The sequence below is a fragment of the Lepisma saccharinum genome, chromosome 10, assembly GCF_977018435.1.
Source record: "Lepisma saccharinum chromosome 10, izLepSacc3.1, whole genome shotgun sequence".
NCBI classification, from domain to species: domain Eukaryota; kingdom Metazoa; phylum Arthropoda; class Insecta; order Zygentoma; family Lepismatidae; genus Lepisma; species Lepisma saccharinum.
Window position 1 is genome coordinate 38,861,853 of NC_139238.1, and position 25,594 is coordinate 38,887,446.

At 40.9% G+C, this 25,594-nt stretch overlaps 1 protein-coding gene across 1 annotated transcript in view; it reads left to right on the forward strand.

Annotated features, from left to right (window-relative positions):
• Positions 1 to 25,594, forward strand: part of LOC145994072 (26S proteasome non-ATPase regulatory subunit 1-like) — a 241,049-nt gene that overhangs the window by 183,729 nt on the left and 31,726 nt on the right. Inside the window, exon 6 of the mRNA XM_083130158.1 lies at positions 21,398 to 21,500. Coding sequence (XP_082986284.1) covers positions 21,398 to 21,500 — 103 coding nt within the window. The remainder of the gene's footprint in view (positions 1 to 21,397; positions 21,501 to 25,594) is intronic.

Sequence of the window (25,594 nt, forward strand, 5' to 3'; positions counted from 1 at the left end):
GCCCCGAGGACCGATAACGGCAGGGAAAATGCGCGAACGCTTTTGAGTTAAGGTTTTTTCCCTTGTGGTCGAGCTATAGCGACTGGACGTTCTACCGGCCCGATTTGACCCGACCATAATTCTAAAAGATGCGCGCGCAGCAGAACCACTCAGCGTAGTGTTCGGAAACACAGCCGAACGGTCCCGAATACTCACGACTGAACGTTCCACACCGGTCCGATCCTATTCGGGTCATCTCCGTGTGCGCATAGCTCAAGAAATTTCTTCAGGAAATGCCTGATACCCTGCCACCGGGGATACATATGAATTATGTTCCGCTTAGAACTCGAAACTTTGCTTCCTTGGAGGACGAGCCAGCAAAAGCAAGAGAGGGGGGGGGGGGGGGTTGTTGAAGAAAGTCCACTGGGAAGGCAATTCATTAGCTTTCCAAAGGGGAGCTTATGTTGTCGTGTGTGCAGCCGAGCCGAAATCGTTTGTTTGTAATGAAACCTTCGTTTGAAGGGGGGGGCAGCATAAACAAAAGATCCGGTCCGGAATTCATGCAAGTCCAAGTACCTTATTAAACTGAAGTGATTTCGACGGCGATATTAAGGAAAGGAGGTGGCTTCAAAGCGAGTCTCTTGAAAGCCTAGATACGCCTGTAAGTATGTGTTGCTAGTAGACTTCGCGTTCAGCTGCTCGGGCAATGTTGACATTTGGCCATAACAGTCCTTGTGGTAGCGGGGTTTAGCATTGGTCTTCGAAGATTGGGGAGGTATCATTGGCGGGTTTCGCATAATTTCTGAGTGGGATAAGGTTGACATCTTCATAGTTCCCATAAATGCCTATTATGAAGTTTAGTGCCTAATTTGCATAATCTTGCTTAAAAGTGCCTTTTTGTGGTAATTTTTGCTCACTCCCGCTTTTTTCCCTACTTTAGGCTCTCTCCATAGTTCACTGTAGAAGGTATCTCTTGTTTTGTGAGTGTCAACAATTTCAACAAACCACCACTTATCGTCGACATTGGCCGAAAGTAACAGAAACGCGACACAAAATTTAGAAAAAATACAATGGTATACAAGATATTCAAGTCCTAAAGTGCAACTGACTAAGAAAATTAGTAAAATGTTCATGTTCAGGCGGCTGGAACATGGTGCTGACCACATCTCCAACCGTGAACGCGATCGAGATACATTTCTACATTTTGCAATGCACAAGGGATAGCTTGACCCAAAATTACAGAACATTACCATGATTCTTTCTTTCGCAGATGATTTCATGGTTTTAATTTTTGTCGCCACATACCCCTGACCATTTTTCTTGGCGTGGGAAACCATCTGTCTGAACAAATGGCTCATACGAGTCTTTGATGGTCTTAGCTTGATGAGTTGCTTTGCCATACTCTGTTCTGAATAGTCGCTCGGTGCAATTACTGTAGGTTGTGTTTCGTGAAACCACAGGCAACACTGCCCCCGCTTCCAATCACCGCATGTCTCCATGTCAACGGTCCAATGAAGCAGACTGGAGTGGAGTGACATCTGATGGCGTAGATTTAAAACTGGAACCACAAGCAAAAAACCTGCGCAGAACCGCGACTCCTGTGCACCGTACTCCCGCGAGGAGGGGAGGAGGAGAGTAGACCATGCTTCCTTATGGCCCGAAATGAACGGAAGAAGGGAAAGCTGCGCGGGGACTTTTCGTCCAAGGTTTTTTCCTTGTGGTCGCTCTATACAATGTATTTAGAAAAAATTGCTAATGCTACTTTAAATATAACTTTAGGTAACTAATTTAGAATCGCCCTTTATCAGTTTCATCTTTTAACTCTAGCTATTATTATTATTATTAATCATCTTAATGCGATGATTAAGCCATATACTCGTAGTATTTCCTTTAAACAATATTATGATGCAAATAATAGCTTAATGCCCTCTGAAGTGAAGAAAACTACACAAAAACTATTTAAAAAATGGAGAATTTCGAGTAAGTGCATGTATACATAGGTGGCAAGTTAAATGGAATGATGCTGCATTTTACTTCGCTTTTCTGCCACTTTTGGCTAATCGCGAAGATATGGTGATACGATGACTTATTAAAAGGATAATCAGAAGCGTGAGCCCAGACGCCAGAACCTCGCTAATCTGCAATAATGGAGTATAGGGTGTTACATTGAACAAAGTCAAAGTAAAATAAATATTATATATATATATAGGTATATTATATGTATATAGGTATATTATATATAGGTATATTTATGTATATATGTGTGTGTGTGTGTATGTGTATATATATATATACATACACACACACATTGCTGGAAGAATACAAGCATAAAGATGTGTGGATGTAGATGAAATTGACTGTTCGTGAAATGAAGATCGCAACTATGATAATGAGTGATGATTAGGTTAAATTGATGAAGGGAAACCCACAAAGTTCACCCATGCACAGGCCTAGCTCGAACCCCCGAACGCTGGTGGCGAGATCGAAAAGTCGACCTGGGAGCCGTGTAAGCATATAAACATACGTTTTGTGTGATTGCGGGTGTTAAAGGGCTTATTCCAAAAGAGCCTTCCAAGCGCTTGGATTCCACCGGTGAAAAAGTTTTTCCCTTGCAAAATATAATCGTCCGTGCCTCTTGTCACATACAGCACGATGGCCGATCCGTCCGGATATTACCCAGGGGCAATGTACCATTCGTTCATTTATCGACGTGGGATCGGCAGCCGACGTTTTACAGTCCACCGGCTGTCCCTTTTTCGATTTGTTTGCAGTGTCGTAAACATAGCTCTCGGGACCTTCTCCTCCTCCCGAGCATTGCCTGGGATCCACCCACGACAACGACCTTGTCATGTTGTCACCAGGCGTTTTGAATGACGCAAGCTTCCGTGTCATTGTGTTCTGCGGCAGCATTCGACGCAAAACTAGACAGATGCACCCGTTTGATATACTCCTCTCGGGTTTTCCTGCAGCAAGGAGGGTGTGAGAGTACTGTCATGTATTCAGCAACGGGGAGCTGTGACCGAATATAGTCGACACTATGCTGTACAGTCACGGACACTTCTGGGTTCTAATAATCTCATTGACTTTCAGTAGGATAGTTGCAACCCAGAAGTGTCCGTGACTGTACCGTCTCTTCATGTATGTGACCTTGTGGACCTAAAGGGAATGTGGATATCTCTATCTCTATCTCTCTCTCTCTCTCTCTCTCTCTCTCTCTCTCTCTCTCTCTCTCTCGATGAAAACTGTTCCCGTGAGAACCCCAGCATGGACTCGCTACTATGCTAAAAAAATGTATCATAATTTCAACAAGCTAGTTGTACAGCGACAAGCAAAAGTGCAGTTACCAAATATTGGAAAGTCAAGGTGAACATCCTGGTAGACTTGTAACACAAACTGTGCACAATGCATAACATGGCAAGGATGAAAAATGGGTTTTAGTTCATTTCATGGGCAATAACATCGTCTTCTCTTCCAATTTTAAAGTCCAAGTTTGTTTAAGTCCATATTATGCTCAGATTTGGACTGGACCTAAAATTTTAAGTGAGATCCAAAGCACTGTGCAACGTGCTTTTACCGGGGTCGAACATGGCGCCCCTGACTAACAAGGCGACAGCGATACCATTACGCCGTCCTCCATTTTTCACTCGGTACTTATTGTGAAGCATGTGTTATAGGAACAGGTGAAAGAGTATGCACTGCAGTAATTTATTGTGCGTTTAAGGTTTCTTCACTGGAGAAGCTCTGCGTCTGGTTGAAGTTCCAAGTTATCATTTTCTTATTGCTTTACTCCGAACTGCTCCCGCCAATACCTAGTGTAAATTAAATATATCCGCTACCTTTAGGCTGGACGGTGAGAAAGCAGTTTCCATACGTGGCCGAAAATACCACGTTGCATCTTTATTCACTGTCGTAAGGGACAGAATCAACCAGGAGTGAGGAGCAGTGGCTTGACTGGAGTTGTCGATTCTGGCGTAATAGAGATGCATGACTAGCAACACTGCAAAGAGGGAGAAAGGAAAGAAGCAACAGAGGGTGGGGAATCGAGGTTTGACCTCGAGCCGCCGATTCTGACGTAATAGAGAATAGTATAGATGCCTGACCGTCAACACTGCAAGAGAAAGAATGAACAGAAGAAACCCAGGGTGTGTAGCAGAGGCTTGTCGATTATGACGTGACAGAAGGGTGACTGGCAACCCTTCATGGAGGAAGAAAATCACACAGGGGGTTAGATGATTTGACGTTGAGCCGCCTGTTCTGGCGTAATACCCTAGATAAGGCGTGTACGATTTTAAGTACGTACAGACTTGAATATGTCAAAGTGTTTTCGTCGGGTGGTGGTAAAGGATGCGAAATAGCGTTGTGGAAAGTGGCGTCCTCTCCTAACACTCCGGGGAAGCCTTGGAAATGCATCGATCGTTCCTTGCCAACTAATGGCTAAGTGGGGAAAGGAAGAGAAAGGCTTTTAAAGGAAAATTCCTTTTGCAATTCTCACCGCTTCGGGAACTTTCACCACTCCGGCAAAGACATCCGACTGGGGAGAAACTTGCCAAAGAACACTTGGTTTCTCGTTGAGATGCATACACGGGAGCACTTCTTCCATGGAACATTGACTCGACCTGTCGATGTTTCAATTCCCCTGCTTTTTTTTCAATTCCCCTGCTTTTTTTTTTCGCCATGTGCGCTCGATATGTTAAGCTTTGGACGTACATGAGTTCTGCATATTCATTGGACGTGCAGGGGACGTTCAGTTCTGGATATCCTTTGAACATCCATGGCATATCCAGTTCTGGATATTCATTGGACGTCCATGGAATGTCCAGTTCTGGATATCCTTTGGACGTTCATGGAATGTCCAGTTCTGGATATCTATTTAACGTGCATGGGGCGTCGAGTTCTGATTAACCATTTGGCTACCATGCAACGTCCAGTTCTGGATATTTATTTGACGTGCATGTGATGTCCTGTTCTTAATATCCCGAGAATCGTAAATGCTAGATACAGCAAATTTGAAGTGCAAATTATGCAAATGAATTAGGCCTCTCTTTGGCGTATGCTATGGGTCTCGCGAAATATATTCGCTGACGAGTTACTAATTTCATTGATTTACCTATTTTTCTCAATCATTTGACCACATATTAACGAATCCAAATAATTAAAGGTATATTTTCATGTTCTGATTTTATTTTTGGCAGTCTTAAGTCAATACGCATGAAATGTAAATTGCAGTTTGGAATAGTTTATGTGTAGTTGTTCACTATATTAAACTCGGCAAGGTTATCATAATAAATTAGCCGGACTTTGAAAGTTTTTTTTCCTCAAGGAACACACGTTTCGGTGTATAAAGTGAAAAAATGCGGAAGACTTGAATTTTGAACGCTCTCAAAAAACACCTGTATGTAATCTGCACTTGCGGATTTATTGAAAAACTCTGAAAGCAAACTGAAAAATATCTTTGCATTGTATATTGCTTCTTAATTTCTACCATGCTGCAACAGATTGTAAGTTCACGAATTGTAGGTGTTTTTTGTTTTCTTTTAACGATTACATAACTTCAATTATTTTACCCCTGAATGTACGTGCTACCAGCGCATAAAATGCCAGGAAGTGCCAATTATGCGCTAGCAAACGATACAGGTTGAGTTCGTGTCTTGAACGGTAATGCTACCCTTTCAATACGGGAATGGGAATAAAATACCTAGAAATATATCACCTTCATTTTTCCTGATATCTGTCGGCACTAAAAATAACACAGCAAATAGCATTGTACCTGATACACCTGGTACCTCTAAACATCAAATAATAACTCGTACAAACTATATATATGTATATATATAGTTATATATATATATATATATATATATATATATATATATATATATATATATATATATATATATATATTGGAATCAAAATATTTACACAACAAACACCGTACAGGTCCCCCTGACTCATTCGTTTATTCTCTCACTCACTCATTCATTCTCATGGGGAATATCAACATGAAAGTATACATACAAGGCTCGTATTTAATCAACGTACTCTTTCTTTTTTTGTTTAACATGAACTTGAATTAGGTCATTAATCTTTCTGTTCCTGTGCTCATTACTATCATTACGTGCCAGCCCTTGAAAAACAATCATCAGAAAAATAGGTCGGCTTGATTGAACCTTCGTTCACAAGAACATACGCATCTATACCGCAAGTATGAAATTTACCAAATTTCTCGGACGAGGATAATTGCAACAAGCCGCTCTCGTCCTTTCAAAACAATCACAGCTCTGCTGCGTGATGCAATACTTAATTAGGCTCCAGCTGCCGGACTACTTCAATTAACCATCGGCGCGAGCAACCATTACATTGCCACTCTACAACAGAGAGAGCCTGGGCAATTTAACATACATTACTCACAAATAAAAGACTAAACAGTCAACCTTCGATAAGTTATTTAAACTACAGTGAAGCACACATTGACAAGTTACAATGGAATTTAACGCAATAAACGTGCTTTATCATTAAATACTGACATTTAAAAATATTAAAAAATATAAACATGAAACAACCTATTATATAACGACTACTCAAAATACAAGACACAAAAGTTAGGTTTGGAATTCCGAGTCACGTCGTAATACCGCGAATCAATATGGTTTAAGCTTTTGTGGTAGGGCCACGACAGAAAACAATACATTCGCACGTAGATGTGAATCGTCAGAAGAATACTGTACCAGACTCTGCTACGTCGTCGGGTAGTGCATCTTTCCTTGGTACGGTTAATCACACTTGGTTTCATTGCTACGAGAAAATGTTTCTTCGGTTAGCAACCGCGGCGATGGGCGTTTGATGATCATACTTGGCACTTTCGTTCCTCGGGTAGCGCCCCTGACTTGTCGTTTTCCCGTGTCGGGCGTCCTCTAGTTCTCCTCGGGCGTCTCTCTGGTCCACTGCTTCCTCTGGCGGGCATCTCTCAAACGTCGACTTGGAAAACTCTCAAGCGCCGGGCGTCGGCTTGGAATTCTCTCTCAGGCGTGGGGCGTCTCTTCGTCGTTACAGTTGGGCGTTGGGTGTTCGGGCTGTAGCGTCGCGGCGGATGGTGTTGGCGGCGTTAGGGATTCTGGGAACCCGACGTCCCTTTCTCCTCTTAACATCTTAGCCTGCCATAGTTCTTGATTGTCCGTGTTTCGCAAAACAATTCACTGCGTATGATCTCGCAGAATCAAGCACACGCGAATCAACTCACTGGCAGTTCGCAAAAAAAAACAAAAAACACTAAGTCCATGAAGACAATAAGTATACGGAGGTTTAGCGCAGAGGTGATATCGCTACAAAAATCCTGACAAACTGTCTTTAAAACTCGGATTCCCGCAGTTTTATACCAGATTCGAAAATTTCAGTTGGAAAGGCGTTAAAACGAGCGTCGCTTCTCTTCCAGCAGGGTACATTCACCCTGGGCCTATTGTGTTTCAACACGGTCAAGGCGTGTCTTCAAGTAGGTGCAGTGGGATCAAGTCCTCGCTTCTCTGGTGTCTGTCTTGGGGGCCCGTAGTTGGTCCATGAATCGCGTACTAAAAACCAATCCTCCCTTACGTCGTGGATACTCAGTTGATCTCCTGGAAATTAAATCCAGAAACCATTTATAACGTGCCGCTTCGGTTGTCCAAATTTCAGTTCAATCCGTCGACTGGAAACTGAGTTATTTCATAAGGTCTATTTTTGTACTGGTGCGACGTAAAGAATGAACTTTGTTGACGATCGTTGCCGTGACTCAGAACCTGTCCCTAACTATCGTTGTCTCGCTCGAACTTCATTTTGCCGACAGATAGCTATGAACAAATCAAACCTCAAAAACAAATATCACGCAATACATCAGTAATATGTTGATAAATTATACATAATTAAACTAAAATATAAGACAGAGATTTGCATGTCCAAATAATACCGTGACAGCGCAACCGCGAAGAAATACAGTGCGTACATTTTAAAACCTGCCCCGAGCACAAATATGAGCAATCTTGCAATATAGTGATTTGCGCATTTAGTACCTTACAAAAAATGTTGGAAATGACGTCCTTCTTGCAGGATACACATGTCCAGACAGTTTGCCATATTCCTAGCACCCTTATGGAGTACTTCTGCGGTAATATTCTGAATGGCAACAGTGATGTGATGCTTCACCTCTTCTAAGGTGTGTGGATTATGTCTGTAAACAGTTTGTTTAAAAAAACAAAAAAACATAAGAGAGATCAGGAGATCTGGCGGGCCATAGTCCTTGTGAAATAATCCTGTCGCCAAAAAATTCCCTCAACGTCGCCATAGTTGATTTAGAGAAGTTGCACTCAACACATGGCCAGCAGACACATACGCAATGCGGTAGGGAAAGGGAGGGGGAAGAAGAGGAGGGAGGAAGGGGAGTATAAGTTATGAAAGAATTGAACAACAAAGTAGAACAATATACACAAACTAAGGTACTAAATGTGCAGATCACTATATTGTAACATTGCTCATATTTGTGCTCGGGGCTGGTTTTAAAGTGTACGCACTGTAGTAGGCAAATTGTTCATCGCTATTTTCATTAATTTTCATTCTACATGCTGTGTTGTTTTAAGTAATTGTTGATGTGAAACATATACTGTGCTCCTCCTGCAGAGTTTTTTTTTTTTAATTCATGCGCCTCACAATGAGGTAAATCATTAACATTGTGATGGGTTATTCGCTTGCTAGTGACTTGTTCCGTTGGGTGTACATATGCACACACACGTGCCCAGAGAGAGAGAAAAAATTGACGGGCATGTGGAATCAACCTGACACGGTACAACTCAAAGCGTAAACCTCACAATGCCCCATCAAAGTTTTTTTATAGCATTGTAATTATTTAGTAATTGCATTTGGCGACATTGAGTTCAAAACAAATGTCCAAATACCCTTGACGCACTTGAATCCATCAAAACAAAATTATCTAGTCGGTTGTTGCGTTCAGTTGTCGCTTTTCAAACCGAACTACACTCGGGAGGCTTCTGCACCCGCGCTCATTCAAAATACTTAATCCAAAAATCAATTATTCAACATTCAAAAGGTATCTGGCGGTATTGTATTGCAGTGCAGTCAATATTATGTGAGAATATTAAATTAACTTTCATGGAAGTTAGTTACAAACCCTAAAATAATACGAAACGGATAAATGTAGACTATTGTATTTAGATTTGCCTGTGAAATGTTTATTTAATCGAAATCACGTTCTCGTTAGTCTGGTGGTGTACGAGTTACTGAAAAAGTTCGGGAAATCAGCTTAGGATCGAAAAGTCATATATATATTTCAACAATCCTGAAAGTGCTTAATCCATTAGCATGCATAATTGAAGACTTAATAGTTATACGTATGTTAGTGAGTTAAAACATTATAACATTGACTGGAAATTATTTTAAAATACCTGGAGAAGTCAGCAAATGTGGTTTGGCAACATAACCTTGAATGGTTATGGTGGAACCTTGAAGAAATTAAGTTCATGTATAGTTAGTTTATCTGGTGTAGTCGAGAGTCGATGGGTCTTCCCAGGCAAAGACATATTTGCCTGCTGCAGCACCAAACCTTCGGGTTTAGGGATAGCAAGGAATCATATTGCTTTTAGGAATTTGTGTATTAATTAATGTACAGTTCTTTTTTTTGCGTATTTTCGTCAAGAATTGATAAATTAAGATTTCAAAGGAAACCGAATGCTCTGAATTAACGGAGCCAGCAAGAATTGTCACAGGTGTCAGTAACACACTTTGTCAGACCGGGAGAGGCACTTTTGTTTTTTTTTTCTCTCGCTAAGTCAACAAAATGGCAATTTAGTCAAGTGTACTACAGCTGTAATTTTTCTTGGTGTTGAATTGTATCATACTACAAATCTTGAAAATTTGTGGTTTATAGCACTAAATAAGGAAAAAAGATTTACATCCTCATTGTCGCGATTATACTTATGATGCAGAAAAGCGACCTAATAGAACTAATACATACAGCAACTCCCATTTTGAAGCCTTTCACCAAAACTGTAACTTGTTAAAATTTTAATAAGGTTGGTTCTGTTTATCTAAGAAAACCAATACGGAAGAAATCGCTTATGTTCCCTATCTGCCGGCCTCCGTGGCGGAGTCGTTAGCACAGCGCGCTACGACCCCAGGGGTCTCGGGTTCGAATCTCGGCCTGGGCATGAATGTTATTTGTGAGTGTCCCCTTCATCGTATCATCATTCATCCTCATCTTCGCGATAAAAGTGACAGGAAAGCGAGGTAAAATATACCATATCAATCAATCATTCAAACCCTATCTATTCTGCATCCACTGTAAGAACGATGTTGAAGCAAAATCAAGTGACTTGTGTACATTGACTTCGTTCTTACAATGGACAGAGAATAGGTTTGAGGTGCTTTTTTTGCCAATCTTCAGCGGAAATTTCGCAAAAGTAATAGTCGGAAACAAAATCCAATCACGTAGAGTGCATTTTGAGCAAAATATAAAAGTTCCTTGACAACCAAGTTTTCGGAAGAAGGGTGAAATCACTGCGGAATAATGAAAGAATCGTTTTCTTGACATTAATTACCTCCAGACGGTGCCCGGGGGAGGGAGAGGGGGTGGAGAGATAAGGAAAAATGCCTTGACGTCTCGAAGAATAAAGTAGGTTGTTTGTTACATGACAAATTGTTCCGGCAGAGAGGACAGATTAGAACGAGGAAATTAAGAAAGCTGTAAATACAGAGGACAGATGATGATGGCGCAGAAGCAGTAAATATTATATTGTCCTGGTGGATCTGTGAAAAATGCAGTAACGAAGTTCTCACTTTTGTTGTTAAACTGCGTGGGAAATGCTTATTAAAAGAGTGGAAAATGGTCAGTACTGTGAATAAAAGTCGTTTTTATTTCATCTTGATCTGTAATTTTTCAGCCTTGAGACATCATTAAAGTTAGTATTTTTCGGTGTTCCATTTTTTGAGGGAAGCATGTTTTCAGTGAACCGCCCTCCGTGTCGGAGTGGTTAGCACAGGTTCGTATCGTGACCTTGGTATTGGTGTTGTCCGTTACTATCCCTTCATCAGTTTCATCATATCACTCATCCTAGGGACTCCCCGGTGGCGTAGTTGTAATGTCTTCTCATTGTTATCAAGGGGTTACGGGTTCGATTCCCGCTGGAGGCACATTGCACAGTGGTTCGGATCCAAGTTTCAACTGTAGGTCCTTAAAACAATTAATTCATCATTCATTCCCATTGTCGCAATTAGCCAAAGGTGACAGAAAATGATGCTAAATAACAAAAATGAAAGTCACGTACATACGGGAGCACTTTTCCACGAATGAGGCAGGTTGACTACGCCTGGTCCGCTTTATCATTTCATCCTCGTCGTCACGCTTAGAGAGTGACACACCACTGAGACTCCAAAGTTGAAACGTGGCTAGTGGATGGCTTAACAAAGGATATCATATGGTTAACCACCAACATTCTGTCTTGTTGTAAAGATGCCAGAATTCGACTTCTGACGCTTCTACGTCCAACTGTGGTGGACTGGTTGGGTCGATAGGTCGATGAGCGGAGCAATAAATGTGGATTAGATATGAGACAGTGACTGCTGCAATAAAAAATTGCAACGTATGGACCCCTGGAGCGTCTGCCACAGGAGGGTCATGATAAAATACTTTAGGGGCGGCCGCACGAGACAAAGTGAATCTATCAGGGCAGTGTCAACGTCTGAGGATAGAGGGAATGAATAGGAAATTGACTATTCTCTGCCCGTTAGAAGAACAAATTCAGCATGAAAAAATACACGTGGCTTGTGTGGAGATCCTACTTATTTCAATGTCAACTGGACAGGGATCTTGTGCTTGGGAGTATACTACGCGTATAGTAAGTGAAAAACAGAGCTGCTATATTGAAATTATGGGACCTTATATTATGAGCTGTACAGCTACTAGCAAAATATTTTTGGGCAAAGTAACGGCAGATTAATATATAGGATAGTAACTATTCCTCAGAAGTCACGTTCTTTTTATTTACATTGACTTCGATCTTTCTGTGGATGGAGAGTAGGTTTATGGAAATCTCAGAATCTGTGAAGTAATTTTGGATATTGTATGTTTGAACAGATTAGCATACTTGCATGGATAAAATTTGTCCCGGTTCGCATGCACAAATAGAGCGAGTGAGAGAGAAAGAGAGAATGAATTAAAGATAGGGCACAAAACTTTCAGGGTCATATTTCGAGAGAGGTGAGGAAAATAATACAACACAGGTACAGGCGACAGCAAAGATGATAATAGGCAAATTGGCAATCGCCATTTTCATTTACTGTCTTCACGATGTGAGCTTCAAGAAGATAAAAAGCCAATGCGCATAATTTCATTCCGTAATAAAACACATGATGTAGAAGAAAACTGTAGGAAAAAGAGTCGTGGACAATTTTGGGATTCTGTTTCCATTGCTGTAGACTGTACCGGTGGTGTGATCCTAATTGGTTTTATCCTAAGACTTATGGAATTCCGTTAGCTTTGTAGATTTGTCAAGGCACGTGTCACTCTCCAGCAGTCTTTACCCTGGAGTTTCCCGCAGATACGCATTGATTAGATGATGGGTGATCCCCAGAGCGGCTTTATTCGGGTACAGACGCTGGCAATAAAAATGTGATCCTGCAATACTCGCTGCCCTGCAAGGCGTTATGTGTGTTGCCTAACTCTACGACGATGAGTGGATTTTAAATAAATTTTCAACGGCAACTTCTGTCACCGCCGTAAGGTTAGGCCAACACACATGACGCTTTACAGGGAAGCGAGGGTTTCAGAATCTAGGTGTCCCACTTTTATTGCCGGTGACTGTACATTGACAGGAAAAGTCCCGAGGTCCCCTTTCTCTGGAATCGAACTCACCCGTATCTCCCGCATGACTGTCGGACCAGAACACGCGCTCTGGCGAAACGGGAGAATTTTACCTCTGCATGTATTCAAATACGCGGCACAGATGCACCGAGCAATTTAATGAAACTAATATGGCATTATTTAAAATTTTAAGATCACAAATGTCTCTCTTCCACCTGTGTACCCCAGGACTTCGCGCTTCCTGGCTTGGAGAGAAAGAGTCGCTGTTCTACACAGATACTTTTTGAATAGGGATGGTACCGAGACTGACACGAGATCGAGAGTTTTTATCCGAGAGTCTTGATCTCCTTCGAGCCTTTGATATGATATTTTAAAATTTTCCTACTACAAATTTCTTTGCTATTCTACTTGTCGATGCGTACCAAACTGATAATTTATTCGGTAGCAAGCTCATTTAACACCAACGTGTGATGTGTATATACTCGGATAAAATTCCTGCCGGACCCTGTGGCCGAGTGGTTATCACATCGCGCTGCGACGATAAGAGTCCATGGTTCGAATCCCGCTCGGGCTTGGTTGTTTGTGAATGTCCATTCATAAATTTCATCACTCATCCCCATCTTCGCAAATTAGCCAAGAGGCACAAAACGCGAAGTAAAATAAACTAAATCAAATCAATCGGATAAAATTCAGTTTCTTTTCCTGAGGGTTCATAACGTCGAATGTTGTTTGCCTTGATGACAGCTGTGAAAGTTTGTGCGGTGACATGATGTCTCGAACTCCCAATATATACGAGACCGAGATACTGCAAATTCTTATTTTGTCTAATCTCGATTCTCTCCCCATTTAGAACACCCCTCGTATAAAGAACATATGAATCGTTTGTTTATTCAAGTCCACTTTATGCTTAGATAGGCTCAATACAGTTTAAAGTTACTTTGATTTGATTGATTTTATTTCGGGTTTCTACCATTTCTGGCTAATTGCGAAGAGGGAATAGTAGATGATAAGATGGATGAACAATCACAAACACATATGGACAGCACACAACACAAGTCCCATGGAAGTTTATACTGACCGTGCATCCAGACGTCAGAACCTCATTTGTCTGCAATAGTTTAGGTGTACTACGTGGAAGTGAGGTTGACATTTGGGTGTCTTGAGAAAGGGTCACCTCTTGCACCCGAGGTTAAAGTTACATCTGAACTACCGCAGTGTCTCCACTGTAAGGGCAAGAGTCGCAGATGATATACGCAGAACATTTCGAAGATTAAATTGGCACCAGTCACGAAAACTTTCGGAAACAACATACATAAGCACCGCTACGTACACACACGCAGCGGGAGTTGGACCGAATATAGAGATCGATTATCTGTTCTCCGGTTCTTCGTCGCGTCGTGTCTACAGGAGCTGGTTCTCAGGCATCCCGGATGCAGAGTTACCGTGTTCTGCTACCTTACATGGCATCTTGTGTCATTTTCGCAAGTGTTCCCTACTATTAATCCTCCTTCGCGGTTGGAGACTTGGCGTGTCGTATGCCTTACAAGGAGTACTCGGTCTTCGAACGTGGCTACTGGTAATATGCTCTCTGTCAAACGCATTGATAAAGGATAATTTGTTCTGCGAATGATCAGAAAATTGCCAACGAAAGTTGGTGCGAATCAAAGGCAATGGATGTAGTAATCGTAATTTCACTGCTGCCATCTCCGTCGAGGCACGAAACTATTTCCAAGTAGAAGAGGGTGAGCTTTTTTTCCGATTGGCTATGAGTTTTCCGTTCCCGAATGATTGAAAGAAGCTCAAGATAAGAGCAATTGTCGCGTTAATGCTTGATCATTGTGTAGTGTATTCTATTGACGCCAGGAATGAAGTCTCTGTCCGAAAGGTACAAAGTACAGACTTGAAGTATGATCTTGACGGAAGTGACGTCACCTAGTACAATTCGAAAGCGCCAAGTACAGAGGTACGCAAGTGCACAGCTCGCAGCACAAATCGTTGCTGACTAGATCACGTGATTTCCGCACTCGGTCATTTGTTTAGAATCACGGAGGTAGAAAGTCAGCAACACAGGTTAAATATACGTTATGGGCCAGCAAGTTGTTGGTTAAAGTTCTTCTAATGTGTGGATATTTATTTATTTATTTGAAAAATCCTGAATACAGAAAAACCCATTTTACATCAGGATATCAACCGGAAAAGAAATGAACAAAATAATAAGAGGGACACATACACACACGTATACACATATATAATAACAAGTAGGGTTAAAACAACATTATTTACTCTTCAGCTGCTTGATGCACGCCGTTCTGTAAGTCTGTTTCGATAAATGGAAGCCCGGAGCGTCTTTTAATGAGTTGTAAACGGTTTGTAGCCTGTAGAGAAGTGGTATTTTTTTTCCTAAAGATAAGCCTTGAAGATTTAATGTAAAGGAAGTTGTTGCATTTGCTGTTGGTACGTGGGATTCTGAATTTAGAAGTGGCAAGGTTTCGCTGGTGAAAAAGTGTTCAGTCATGATTCTGAAAAGAAATAAATGTTAAGTCTGAAAGTTGACGGCGAAGAGAAAGGTCATGAATTTGTAAAGTGGATAGAATTTCGTGTTTGGAGAAGTTTGCAAGGGTTGGACATCTATGTTTGACTATTCTGACGAAGAAATTTACTACTTTGTCTAATGTATGTGTAAGAACATAATGAAAATGCTATGTGATTTCTATGGTGAAAAACAAGTGTTTATAACGCGGGGAAAACAACGTGTCCTCAGTTTTATCTACGTACTGATCCTATGTGGCGCTGCAGTTGAAATGCAATTAGAAAGACTTTCACTTCCAGTCCACGACTTCAAGACCGTTCTCGGAGGATGCTCGCTTCAAGTACGGTCTTGCACCATTCGGACACGGCCGAAATTGGGTTTGTAATAAGTTATGTGTATCTACAGATCGTCTAATAGAAACTGGGATTCGATGTAGGATAGACAATCAATGGTAAAATCTGAACCATACATAGATTTTCTACCCGACTCCGGAATGGGTCCGCGATTCCTCGCCCGGCTCCAGAGTGGGTCCACGATTTCTCGATTTACAAAAGTTCCATATCCTTCCAACCGTAACCCGCACCGCCATTTTTTTCGAAGAGTAACGGCGAGGAATGAAACAACCATGATATTTTTCCCCCGCGCGTGTAGTCGGTTGCACCCCCACGTAGCTCTGCTATTAATTATTGCACTTCCCTTATCTTGCGGAATTGTTGAGCATCTGTTCGGGATCGCATACTTTGACAGCGAACGCATCAAAGCAGCAGCTTCCGTAAGAGATGCGCTCTTTCTTTCCATTGAACTACGTAGGTAATTAACCGCGCAAAAGCTCTTTGAGCGGTGAAATCTCGTGGAAGGAGTAACCAATCAGACGCTCGCTTGCAGCTCCTTGGCCGTGCGCAGGTATTCGGATAAACTGAGGTTCTTATCTCGATTTGATGGAGGCTTCTAATCCAATGTTCCTCACGCATCCAGAGCAGAGTGGATTTAGTTTTCTCTTTCAGCTTGTAATTTGGTTGACAAGTTATTCGAGTACTGGTCATTAAAGCCCAAGTTCTGCTGTCGATAACAACGGAAGTTTCAATGTTGGAAAATCGACTGGGTGACAGTTATGTAGCCCCAAAAGTTACTAGCGTTTACTTGACTCAGTTGCTTTGTTACAATTGTATTGTCTTTTTTTTATTGTAGGTCGTTTTTTTACCTCTTTGGGATAATCGCGATGATTGGACGCAAAGGTAGACGGACATCCATGCCACTACGGTTACTTAACTAAAAAATTAACTCAGTTACACTGCTACACGCAAAAATAAAAATACTTTTCTATTCTATTATATTCTAAAAAGAAGGCCTTTACTTTGTTGTTACGGTTATTAATTTGCTTGTCACTGTAAGTACGCACACAATTATTCTGAAAGCGTACACAACCTCGCTCAGCTGCATCTCTTCGACCAATGTATATATCCCGGATATATCTGGTGCAAGGCCGCGCATAGCGGCAGAGAAAGCAGGGGGAAGGGTAATGGAGTGGGTAGATCGAAGCAGTATACGCTGCTCGAAGGCTGGTAACTGCCGTCGCTTTCTCCCACCTTCACACAATACCGTTCCCTCTCACGTGTTCATTGGCGGAGCCGTCTCGCGGCACTACTTGTGCAGAGACTTGTTTCCGTTGGCTTGCTCCAGAGATAACCGGGATAAGGCATAGTCCCGCGGGACTGGCTGCATCAAGGCCACGTGACCGATTATCAAGATGTTCACCATGAATGACTAACTTTCCGCACAATCCTCGTACACCTGGTGAAGAAATTGGAAATTAATTTCGGGCCCATTGTATTGTTAATGAAGAAAAGATTTATAATTTTTTAAAGAACATAAAAGATCGTCATGAGAAGGTTTGGAAGACGATGAGGTATAAATTATTTTTAAGAACTTAAATTTCATAAAAATGTCATTTTTAATACCTATAAAATTATTGAATTTTACACAGATGGCATGGGGAGTAAGTCATGGCAACCCAGTAATAATTCGACAACTGAAGGGTGTATTTTAAAAAATATATATATACAACTGAAAGAGTATCCATTATGGATATTTTGTTGGTAGGAATCATGAAAGAAAACCCAAGCAACCCTGTGACATACACATGTATTAATGTACAAGTTACAAAAACCTGTGTGATCTGCGGGTGATCTGTCGTCGCACAGCATTTTCAATGTCCATGCAGGTCGCATATCGTGTACCACGCAATCGTTCCTTCATCTTTGGGATGAGGTCAAAATCACACGGTGACAAATCCGGTGAATACGCTGGGTGCTCCAACTCTTCCCATCCCCATCGGCTCATTAGGTCCCGTACACAAGTTGCCTTATGTGGCCTTGCATTGTCGTGGAGTATGATTGCATTATGCAGTATATCTGGACGCTTCTCCCTAACGGCACGTCGTAGATCTCAAAAACGTCAGGCGTGGTGAAGAGGATGTTGCTGCCGACGGTATTCGACGTCTTCCACATCGATGGCATCGTGCTGTGCTGTAGACAATGTTTTTGTAACATGTGCACATGTGTATGTCACAGGGTTGCTTGGGTTTTCTTTCATGGATCCTACCAACAAAATATCCATAATGGATACTCTTTCAGTTGTATATAACAAATTTTTAATACATCCTTCGATTGTCGAATTATTTCTGGGTTGCCATGTCAACCCTCGTACTTGTGAAAGAATGGAATAATTCAACAGAACCGAATGTGCGGTGCTACAATTTGTTGAAACCAAGGGAAAGGTTACAGTTAATATTAGTTTTAACTTCTCCGGCGTCAGTAGCCAAGAGAGGTCTTCTTGCACTTAAAAAAATAATTTTAGTGGAAACCAATATTAATAAAAGTACATGAAACGACCGTCGACGATCTAAACGCAGTAAGAAATCCTAAGAAAGATTATGTATAGCAGTTCAATAAAGAACTGAAAATTGTCGGATGAATTAGAAAGGAGGCCAAAAATGCAACATAATCCTGCATCCCTTCCGAAATATAGCATAGAAACGTATTTTGTTCCAATGCACGGTACAGATATGCTACATATCCCAACAACTTGTAATCCACGTTGAGAGATTATGACTGTGTTTTAGGTAGTATTTTTAACTTTTTAAGAAGTTCGGGCCTTGTACACTGTCCGTGAGGAAGTTTTTTTAGTGTCTCCTTACCTTTTTAACGTGTTTTGTGTGTTGCGCAGGTCCTTTACAACATTGCACTTTTAACCTATCTCGGGGGAATTTTTTGAACATCTTTTTTTAACTTTTAGGTAAGGATTTTAGTTAATGGGAATGTTCCTCGTATAGTTTGAAGGGTGCAATATGGTCTTATGTGCCGCATCCAAACATTTTAACTCATTCATATTCCAAAATACGGTAGCTACACCCTCATCTGGAGCACCTTGGACATCCTACTTAATCTTGCCTCTGTTTCTGGTTCTTGGGCTTTTACTGGAACACCGCTGCTAGTGACAACCTGATTCCGGCCCTGATTTGACGCCCCACTATACACGGAACCAATCGCGGAAATGCACCTTTCAACGTGGCACAGTCTCCTGCAGTGAAAATGGGACACCTCGATCCTGAGATACTGGCTTCCCTGTAATGCGTTGTGTGTGTTGCGTAACAGTACGGCGGCGGGCAAAATTCAATAGTATATTTTCTTACAGCGGTCCGTAGAATTAGGTAACACACAAAGCGCTGCAGGGAAGCCAACATTTCCGGATTTATGTGTCCCATTATTATTGCCGGTGACTGTACATATTAACACAGCGGAATGAATAATCCTACACGTTGATTTGATTTTTGTTATTTAGCTTTGCTTTTCTGCCACTTTTGGCTAACCGCGACGATGAGGATGAGTGGTGATATGATGAAATTGGTGAAGGGAAGCTCACAAAGAACGCCCATGCCCATCCTTTACGTTGAACTTGTTTCTATGCCATATATTGGAACGGAAGGGGTACCAAATTAAACCTTTTTTTGAGGGAGTTTTCAAATTGTTTGTCATCTCTGTTGGGACATATAACAGTGTTTTATCTAATGTTTTTAGCTTTTTGCGAAGAACTGGTCTCTTTCACTGTTTGTGAGGAAGATTTTAGAAAATTCTTATTTTTTAGTGTGTTGTGATTGTCTTGTGCAGGCCCCTTTACAACCTTACACTTTTACTTTTTACACCCCTTGTTTTAACATTTTCAGTAAGAATTTTAGATAAGGGAATATTTTCCTGTGTACATTGAAGGGTTCAAATATGGCCTAATGTGTCGACGTACCCAACAATTTTATTTCATTCATTCATTCATTGAAGGGAATCGAACCATCCGTATAGTTAGCATCCTCTTTATAACCTTGAGAAGGGTGGCCTTTCTTCAACGTCCAAGTCGTTACCCAGAACTGAAACTAAACCATGAGACTTTTAACTCAAAAAGTACCATAAGACATTGTGAAATTGGATTGCGACGACGAAATCTAGGGGGCTCTGTGAACACATTAAAGCGTGTCCTGCTTGCAGTCCTCAAACACCTGCTACAGTTGTTACGGGGAGGGACAAGAAAAGTTGTCACCTCCCTCCTCCGCAGCCCGTACTACAAAGTCCATGAAGGTCGTGATGCTTTGACCTTTCGGTGGACACTGCGCGGGAGAAGAAACTAGGGTTGGCTTTCTTTTGAAAAATCGATGGATATTCACTCTGTCCCGCGGGTTGCAGAAAGTTTTGCGAATTTCTAATTGGACTCTCGAGCAAAGAGCACTTCTGACCTAGCCCCTGTGGCTGAGTGGTTAGGCACGAACGTGCTTGTTGCTTTCGTATATTCCCATCAGTTCACCGTTGCAGTTCAATTCAACAGGCAGAAAAGCGAATTAAAATAACAAAAAAATGAAGGTGGCATGCGTTTGTGCTGCGAAGTTGGATACGTGCAGGAAAAAATATCTCGCCTTGATATCTACAGCCCACCATTCAGGTTGGTTGGTTAAGACTTTTTTTTGTTGTCGAATTCACATTGTGTTATAGTTTGTAGTCTGTGACTTGTAACAAATGACATTCCGAAAGACCCTTCTGGTTGGTCGAATGATGTCACGTGGTCTTTTGAGTAGGAAGATATACAGTATTTCTTGAAAATGTGATGTTTTATACAAAATGTTATGTCAACTAGAATTGAATGTTGAATAGAAACTCTATCTACAGGATATACTCTGCTACATCCAGAGCTCGAAATGCGTCAAATTAAAGTTGAAACATTTTTCATGCATCAATTGACAGAGTTAAAGGTGTAGTTTTGGTTTGTCTGAAATGATCGTGTCTGATCTCAGTTGATGCATCTGAATTTCATCATTATCAGTTCCTGCACTTTAGTGTGTTACTGGAGCCAAAATATCTGTGAATTGACATAGTATGTTGGATTTTGTGTGTAGGACCCATTATAAAGTCACGATCCGATAATTATGTATCGTTATTATTGTGCAAGAAAGTGCAGTATATTGAACAGGAAAAAATACATCGAAGAGTGCAATAGGACAATATTACATGTAATACCTTATAAGGTGGTTTTTAACTGCAGCTAACGCTAAAATTGTAATCTTGGTGGTAATTACCCTTTCCCATTCTGTTAACATTCTAATTACGTGTAATAATTACTCTTACACATCGTACGTTAAAATTGAAATATTGGTGATAATTACTTTTGTCTATCTTACGTTAAAAATTTAATGTTAGTAATAATTATTCTTGCACATCTTACGTTAAAGTTGTAATATTTGTAATTATTAGCCCTGCACATCTTACGTTAACATTCTAATTATTTGTAATAAAAAATTAATGTTGTTAATAATTATTTTTGCACATATCTTATGTCAAAACTGTAGTATTGGTGATAATTGCTCGTGCACATCTTACTTGAAAATGTATTGTTCGTAATAATTACTCTTGCGCATCTTACGTTAAAATTTGAATTATTTGCAATAATTACTCTTTCACAGCTTACGTTAAAATTGTAATTTTTTGTAATAATTACTCTTGCACTAATTCCAGGTAAAGGACTTCCGAGCACTCTACGCCAAGGTCGTCGTAGACAAGCATGAAGACGTGATGGCGAAATTCGGAGCGATCCTCGCCCAAGGAATAATTGATGCAGGTAAGAATCATTTCCGAAAAATTCATCATTGATGTAGGTTCGAGTTTCTGTCTTCCTGCCTCCTTATTGGCTACTCCTTCTCTCGCTAAATTTAGTGTTTCCTCGAACAGTGTAAAGTTTTCAGTTTCTTTCTTGGAATTTCTTATTGAGCGTTCTCTCCGCTCCTTTAAAAGAAACGGGCCTTCATGGAAATCATTTTCTTCGCAAGATGGAAACATGATCGACGGGAAGGAGTATGTTTTCTGGCTCATTCCTTTCATCGCTGGCAATTATATCTTAAATTGGTTCTCTTCTGGGAGTAGGCCAGCCGCTGGAGACAATTAGTTGGTTATTCAAGCTGCACGACCTGGTACCTCTGCGCGGCATCATTAAAAACAACGTCATTATTTCTTTCCGTCGCTGTTGCTCCTGTTTGAATCGGAAGAGCTGAGCGGATTTAGTGGTGCCAACCCTTTCACCACAGGCGTAGTCAGGATTTTTCTTCCGTGGGGGGTACTAATAAAACAGCTTAGAGAGATATGTCACTACGTATCACAATTGTGATATACTGTATTCACAAATACTACTTGTTCCAAAATGTTATCCAACACATTAAACTGACATACCAAAATACCCGTATTTCACTGCATAATCGTCGCAGATTTTATCCCTTTAAAAAAAAAGTGGGGTGTGACCATTATGTGAACCTTTTTGTAATGTGTCTGTATTACAGGTACTTAAAAATAATTTATTGCTAACTTTGGTGCAAGATATGATGCCGGGAATGTTCGTAAATACACGAGTAGTTCAAACCGGCGCACATCATTTATTCGTGACGGTTTAGTGAACATTTTCCCTACATGAAAACAAGTGAACACATTAGTTGTTATTGATTTGTGCATTATAGTCGAAACATTGCACTTGGGAAAATTGACTGCAGTGTTGCGAAATACGTCGCAACAAAATGCCATCTTCTGTCTCCGAAGATCCAGCGCGACGATTAGGCAATGAAAAGTTATAAACCAATTTTTGTACTTAAAAGACAGGGTGCAACGATTATGCTGTGGCGGCCATTATGCGATGAAATACGGTATGCTTTTCGAAGGGGAAATATGGCTGAAATATGGTTGATCCTCATCAACCCCCTTCGCAGGATCAATGCACTTAAAAATCATGTAAATGCTAAGTTTTCATTATTTCGCAACCGAGTGTGAATGTGAATGAAAAATTGGTTTGGCATGTCATTTTATGTACTTGGAAATTTTGGGCGTTGATTAATATTCTTTGATATTGCTGCCGTGGCCAAAAGTAAAGTCTCCCCATTAGCATTTTCAGGTGGTGTTCCGTTCGTGGATCCGGCACACAGGGTACGCGCGGAATGTAGATGTAAACAATGACGTGGTCAGGAATTTTGTGTGGGCAAGGGGGGGGGGGGATATACTTTCTTTTGTTGGCAATTAACCCCATATTTTCCCGCATACTTTTCTGAGTGGAAATTCGGCCAGCAGGGAAGAGGTTGATCCCCACCAACTCCCTATTTCCATTCCAGAGACAAGGCCTCCCCGATGGCGCAGTGGTTGCGTCATCGCCTTGTAATCAAGGTGTCCCGGGTTCGATACCCGGTGGAGGCACATAGTGGTTCGGATCCCACTTTAAACTGTAGGTCCAGTCCCGATTAGCCTTACTGTGCATAAAGTGGACTTAAAACACCAAATCAAACCAAAACCAAACCATTCCAGAGACAGTTGTGGTACTATAGCCGACTGTTTATTACTTTGGACCCAAAAATATCCTGATTTTTTGGCTGATTGATTGATTGGATTAGATGTGTTACGTCGCGTTTCTTCCACTTTTGGCTAATCGCGACGACGGTGATATGATGAAATTGATGAAGGAACACTTCCAAAGAACACCCATGCCCAGGCCTAGATTCGAACCCGGGACTCCTGGCATCGTAGGTGTGCTAACCAATCAGCCATGGAATCCGAACTCCAGAATTTGTCAAATATATTTCCAGAAGATTAAGGTGAGTATAGAAGGTACCAGTCCTGAAATATCGACTCATTACGTTTTTTTTTCTTGACTTGGGACCTTTAAATGATGATCCTCCGCCTCCGCTCACCACTTTCACTTACATCGCCTACTCACCCAAGCATGTCAGTCTATTTCCTATCAGTTTCTTTTCTTTCAAAATGACTGCTTTCTATGTTGTTACTTGCTTATTTATTTTTGCTTTGGTGTGTTGTCATTTTCAGATCATCCTACTGTTAGATTTCTTGCTTTTAATAATTTATGCTTACATTATATATTTGTTCTAAATCGAAAAAATGTAGCAACGCCGTAAACCTAGCTCCATGCTGTGTCCCCCCGTCCGTGTGTTGAGAGAAGTAGGGGAGGTAGTGTTGACATTTTTAGATCTTTTCCAGGGGAAAAACAACTTTTTAGTTTTAACCGTACTTTACACGTTCGGTCCTTCTGGCACTTGCCAGTACTGCTGATGCTGGGTTACACTAACTCATTTTAAAAAAGTAAATTATTCACAGTTACCGGTACTTGAAAAATAACTAAACTACTTTCTGCTAGAAGTTTTCTTGCAAAAAAATTACACGCTTAATTAAAATGAGTACATGAAGATTAAACATATGCTTGGGGTATATTTATACTATCACAACAAATAAAATAATTCAACACGGAATCAGCGCATATGCCTTAACACTTTTCTGATTAAACAATAAAGTTCATTCACTTATAATTTAACAGCTTTTATTACTCGTGGAAGAGTAAATATAATATCCAATGCTTAAAGATAAAACAAAGATCACATACACCAATAAAGCTCGACAACCGTGTTCCAAATGAATAGAGAAATCGACCCAAAACACTGAAGCCTTCGCGCCCAATTAGATGTAGTAAAGCGTCGATCATCATAAGCAATTCCGCCCAAATTATTTCACCTTAGCATCCAGAGAGGACACGCAGTTGGAAACTGGATTTTCAGATTTAGCTGTTCCCACGTTACAAACTGTCAAGTCAACAATTTCAGTTGCGTAAAGTAATTGTAAATTACGTTACTTCTACTGCAAGAAAGTAACTCTGTTACACTTACAGCTACTTACTCTTAAAAGTAGCTAAGTACAGTTACAATTTCTCCCAAAAAGTAAGTGTTACTTGTAACTAAGTCACTCTTATTTCTACTGTTAGGTTGTGACTTCGAGGTATAGGATTAGAACTTTCAAAGCGTGTGATTGCCCAATCCAAAAAGTAAATTTTTGTAATACACAGATGTACGTTCATGTGTTGGAGCACGGTCCTCAATGAAGGTCGTTCATTTGTAGTCTGCGTCACCGGTTCCATTACTCTTCTAATGAAGAGTGGCAAGAGCTTTTATTTCAAAAGGACTGGGGTCATTAATGTTTTATAGAGCTGTCAGATCTGTTGTGACTGCGGTGCGTTGTGTCATGTAAACGTTTAGTGACAACGGTGCGTGCGGTTGTTAGTAAAACATATCTCTCGGATCTGCGGAGGACATGTCAATATGTGATTGATTAAAAAATATTGTAGTTGATGACGAGGTATGGCAACCCTGATTTAGTGTTGGTGCCTGACAACCCTGCATTGCTGGTCGCGATGTCATTGTGATCATTTCGGTAGTCTGGAGAGAGAAGCTGCTGAGTGAAGACGTGCTCAGTCTGTCTCGGAGATTGATCGTGAAAGAATAAAGATTTTTCAGTCCCACTTTTGCTCGAATACGCTAATCGGTGCTGGAAAAAAAGGGGACCCCAACCAGGAATCGAACTTTGTAACTCTTTACAGCTCAAGCCTTTACGTTACATTGGCTTGAATATGTCAATTCCTCACCTCCCCGGTTACATCGTGACTGTGATAGCCACGTTCAAAAGTTCCCATCGTTCCTAATTGTACAAGTTTCATAAATTTCATTCTCGAGGTTTTGAGTGAGATTATGCCCCTCACTCTCTCCTATTTCCTAAAAGAAATTAGAATCCCTGACTCTGGCGTAACTAAATTCAAAGGTGTATTGCCACTGCAACATACGAGTCCTCTATCGTGACAAGATCTTTCTTACCACATTTTCTTCAAGTTCATCTTAATATTGA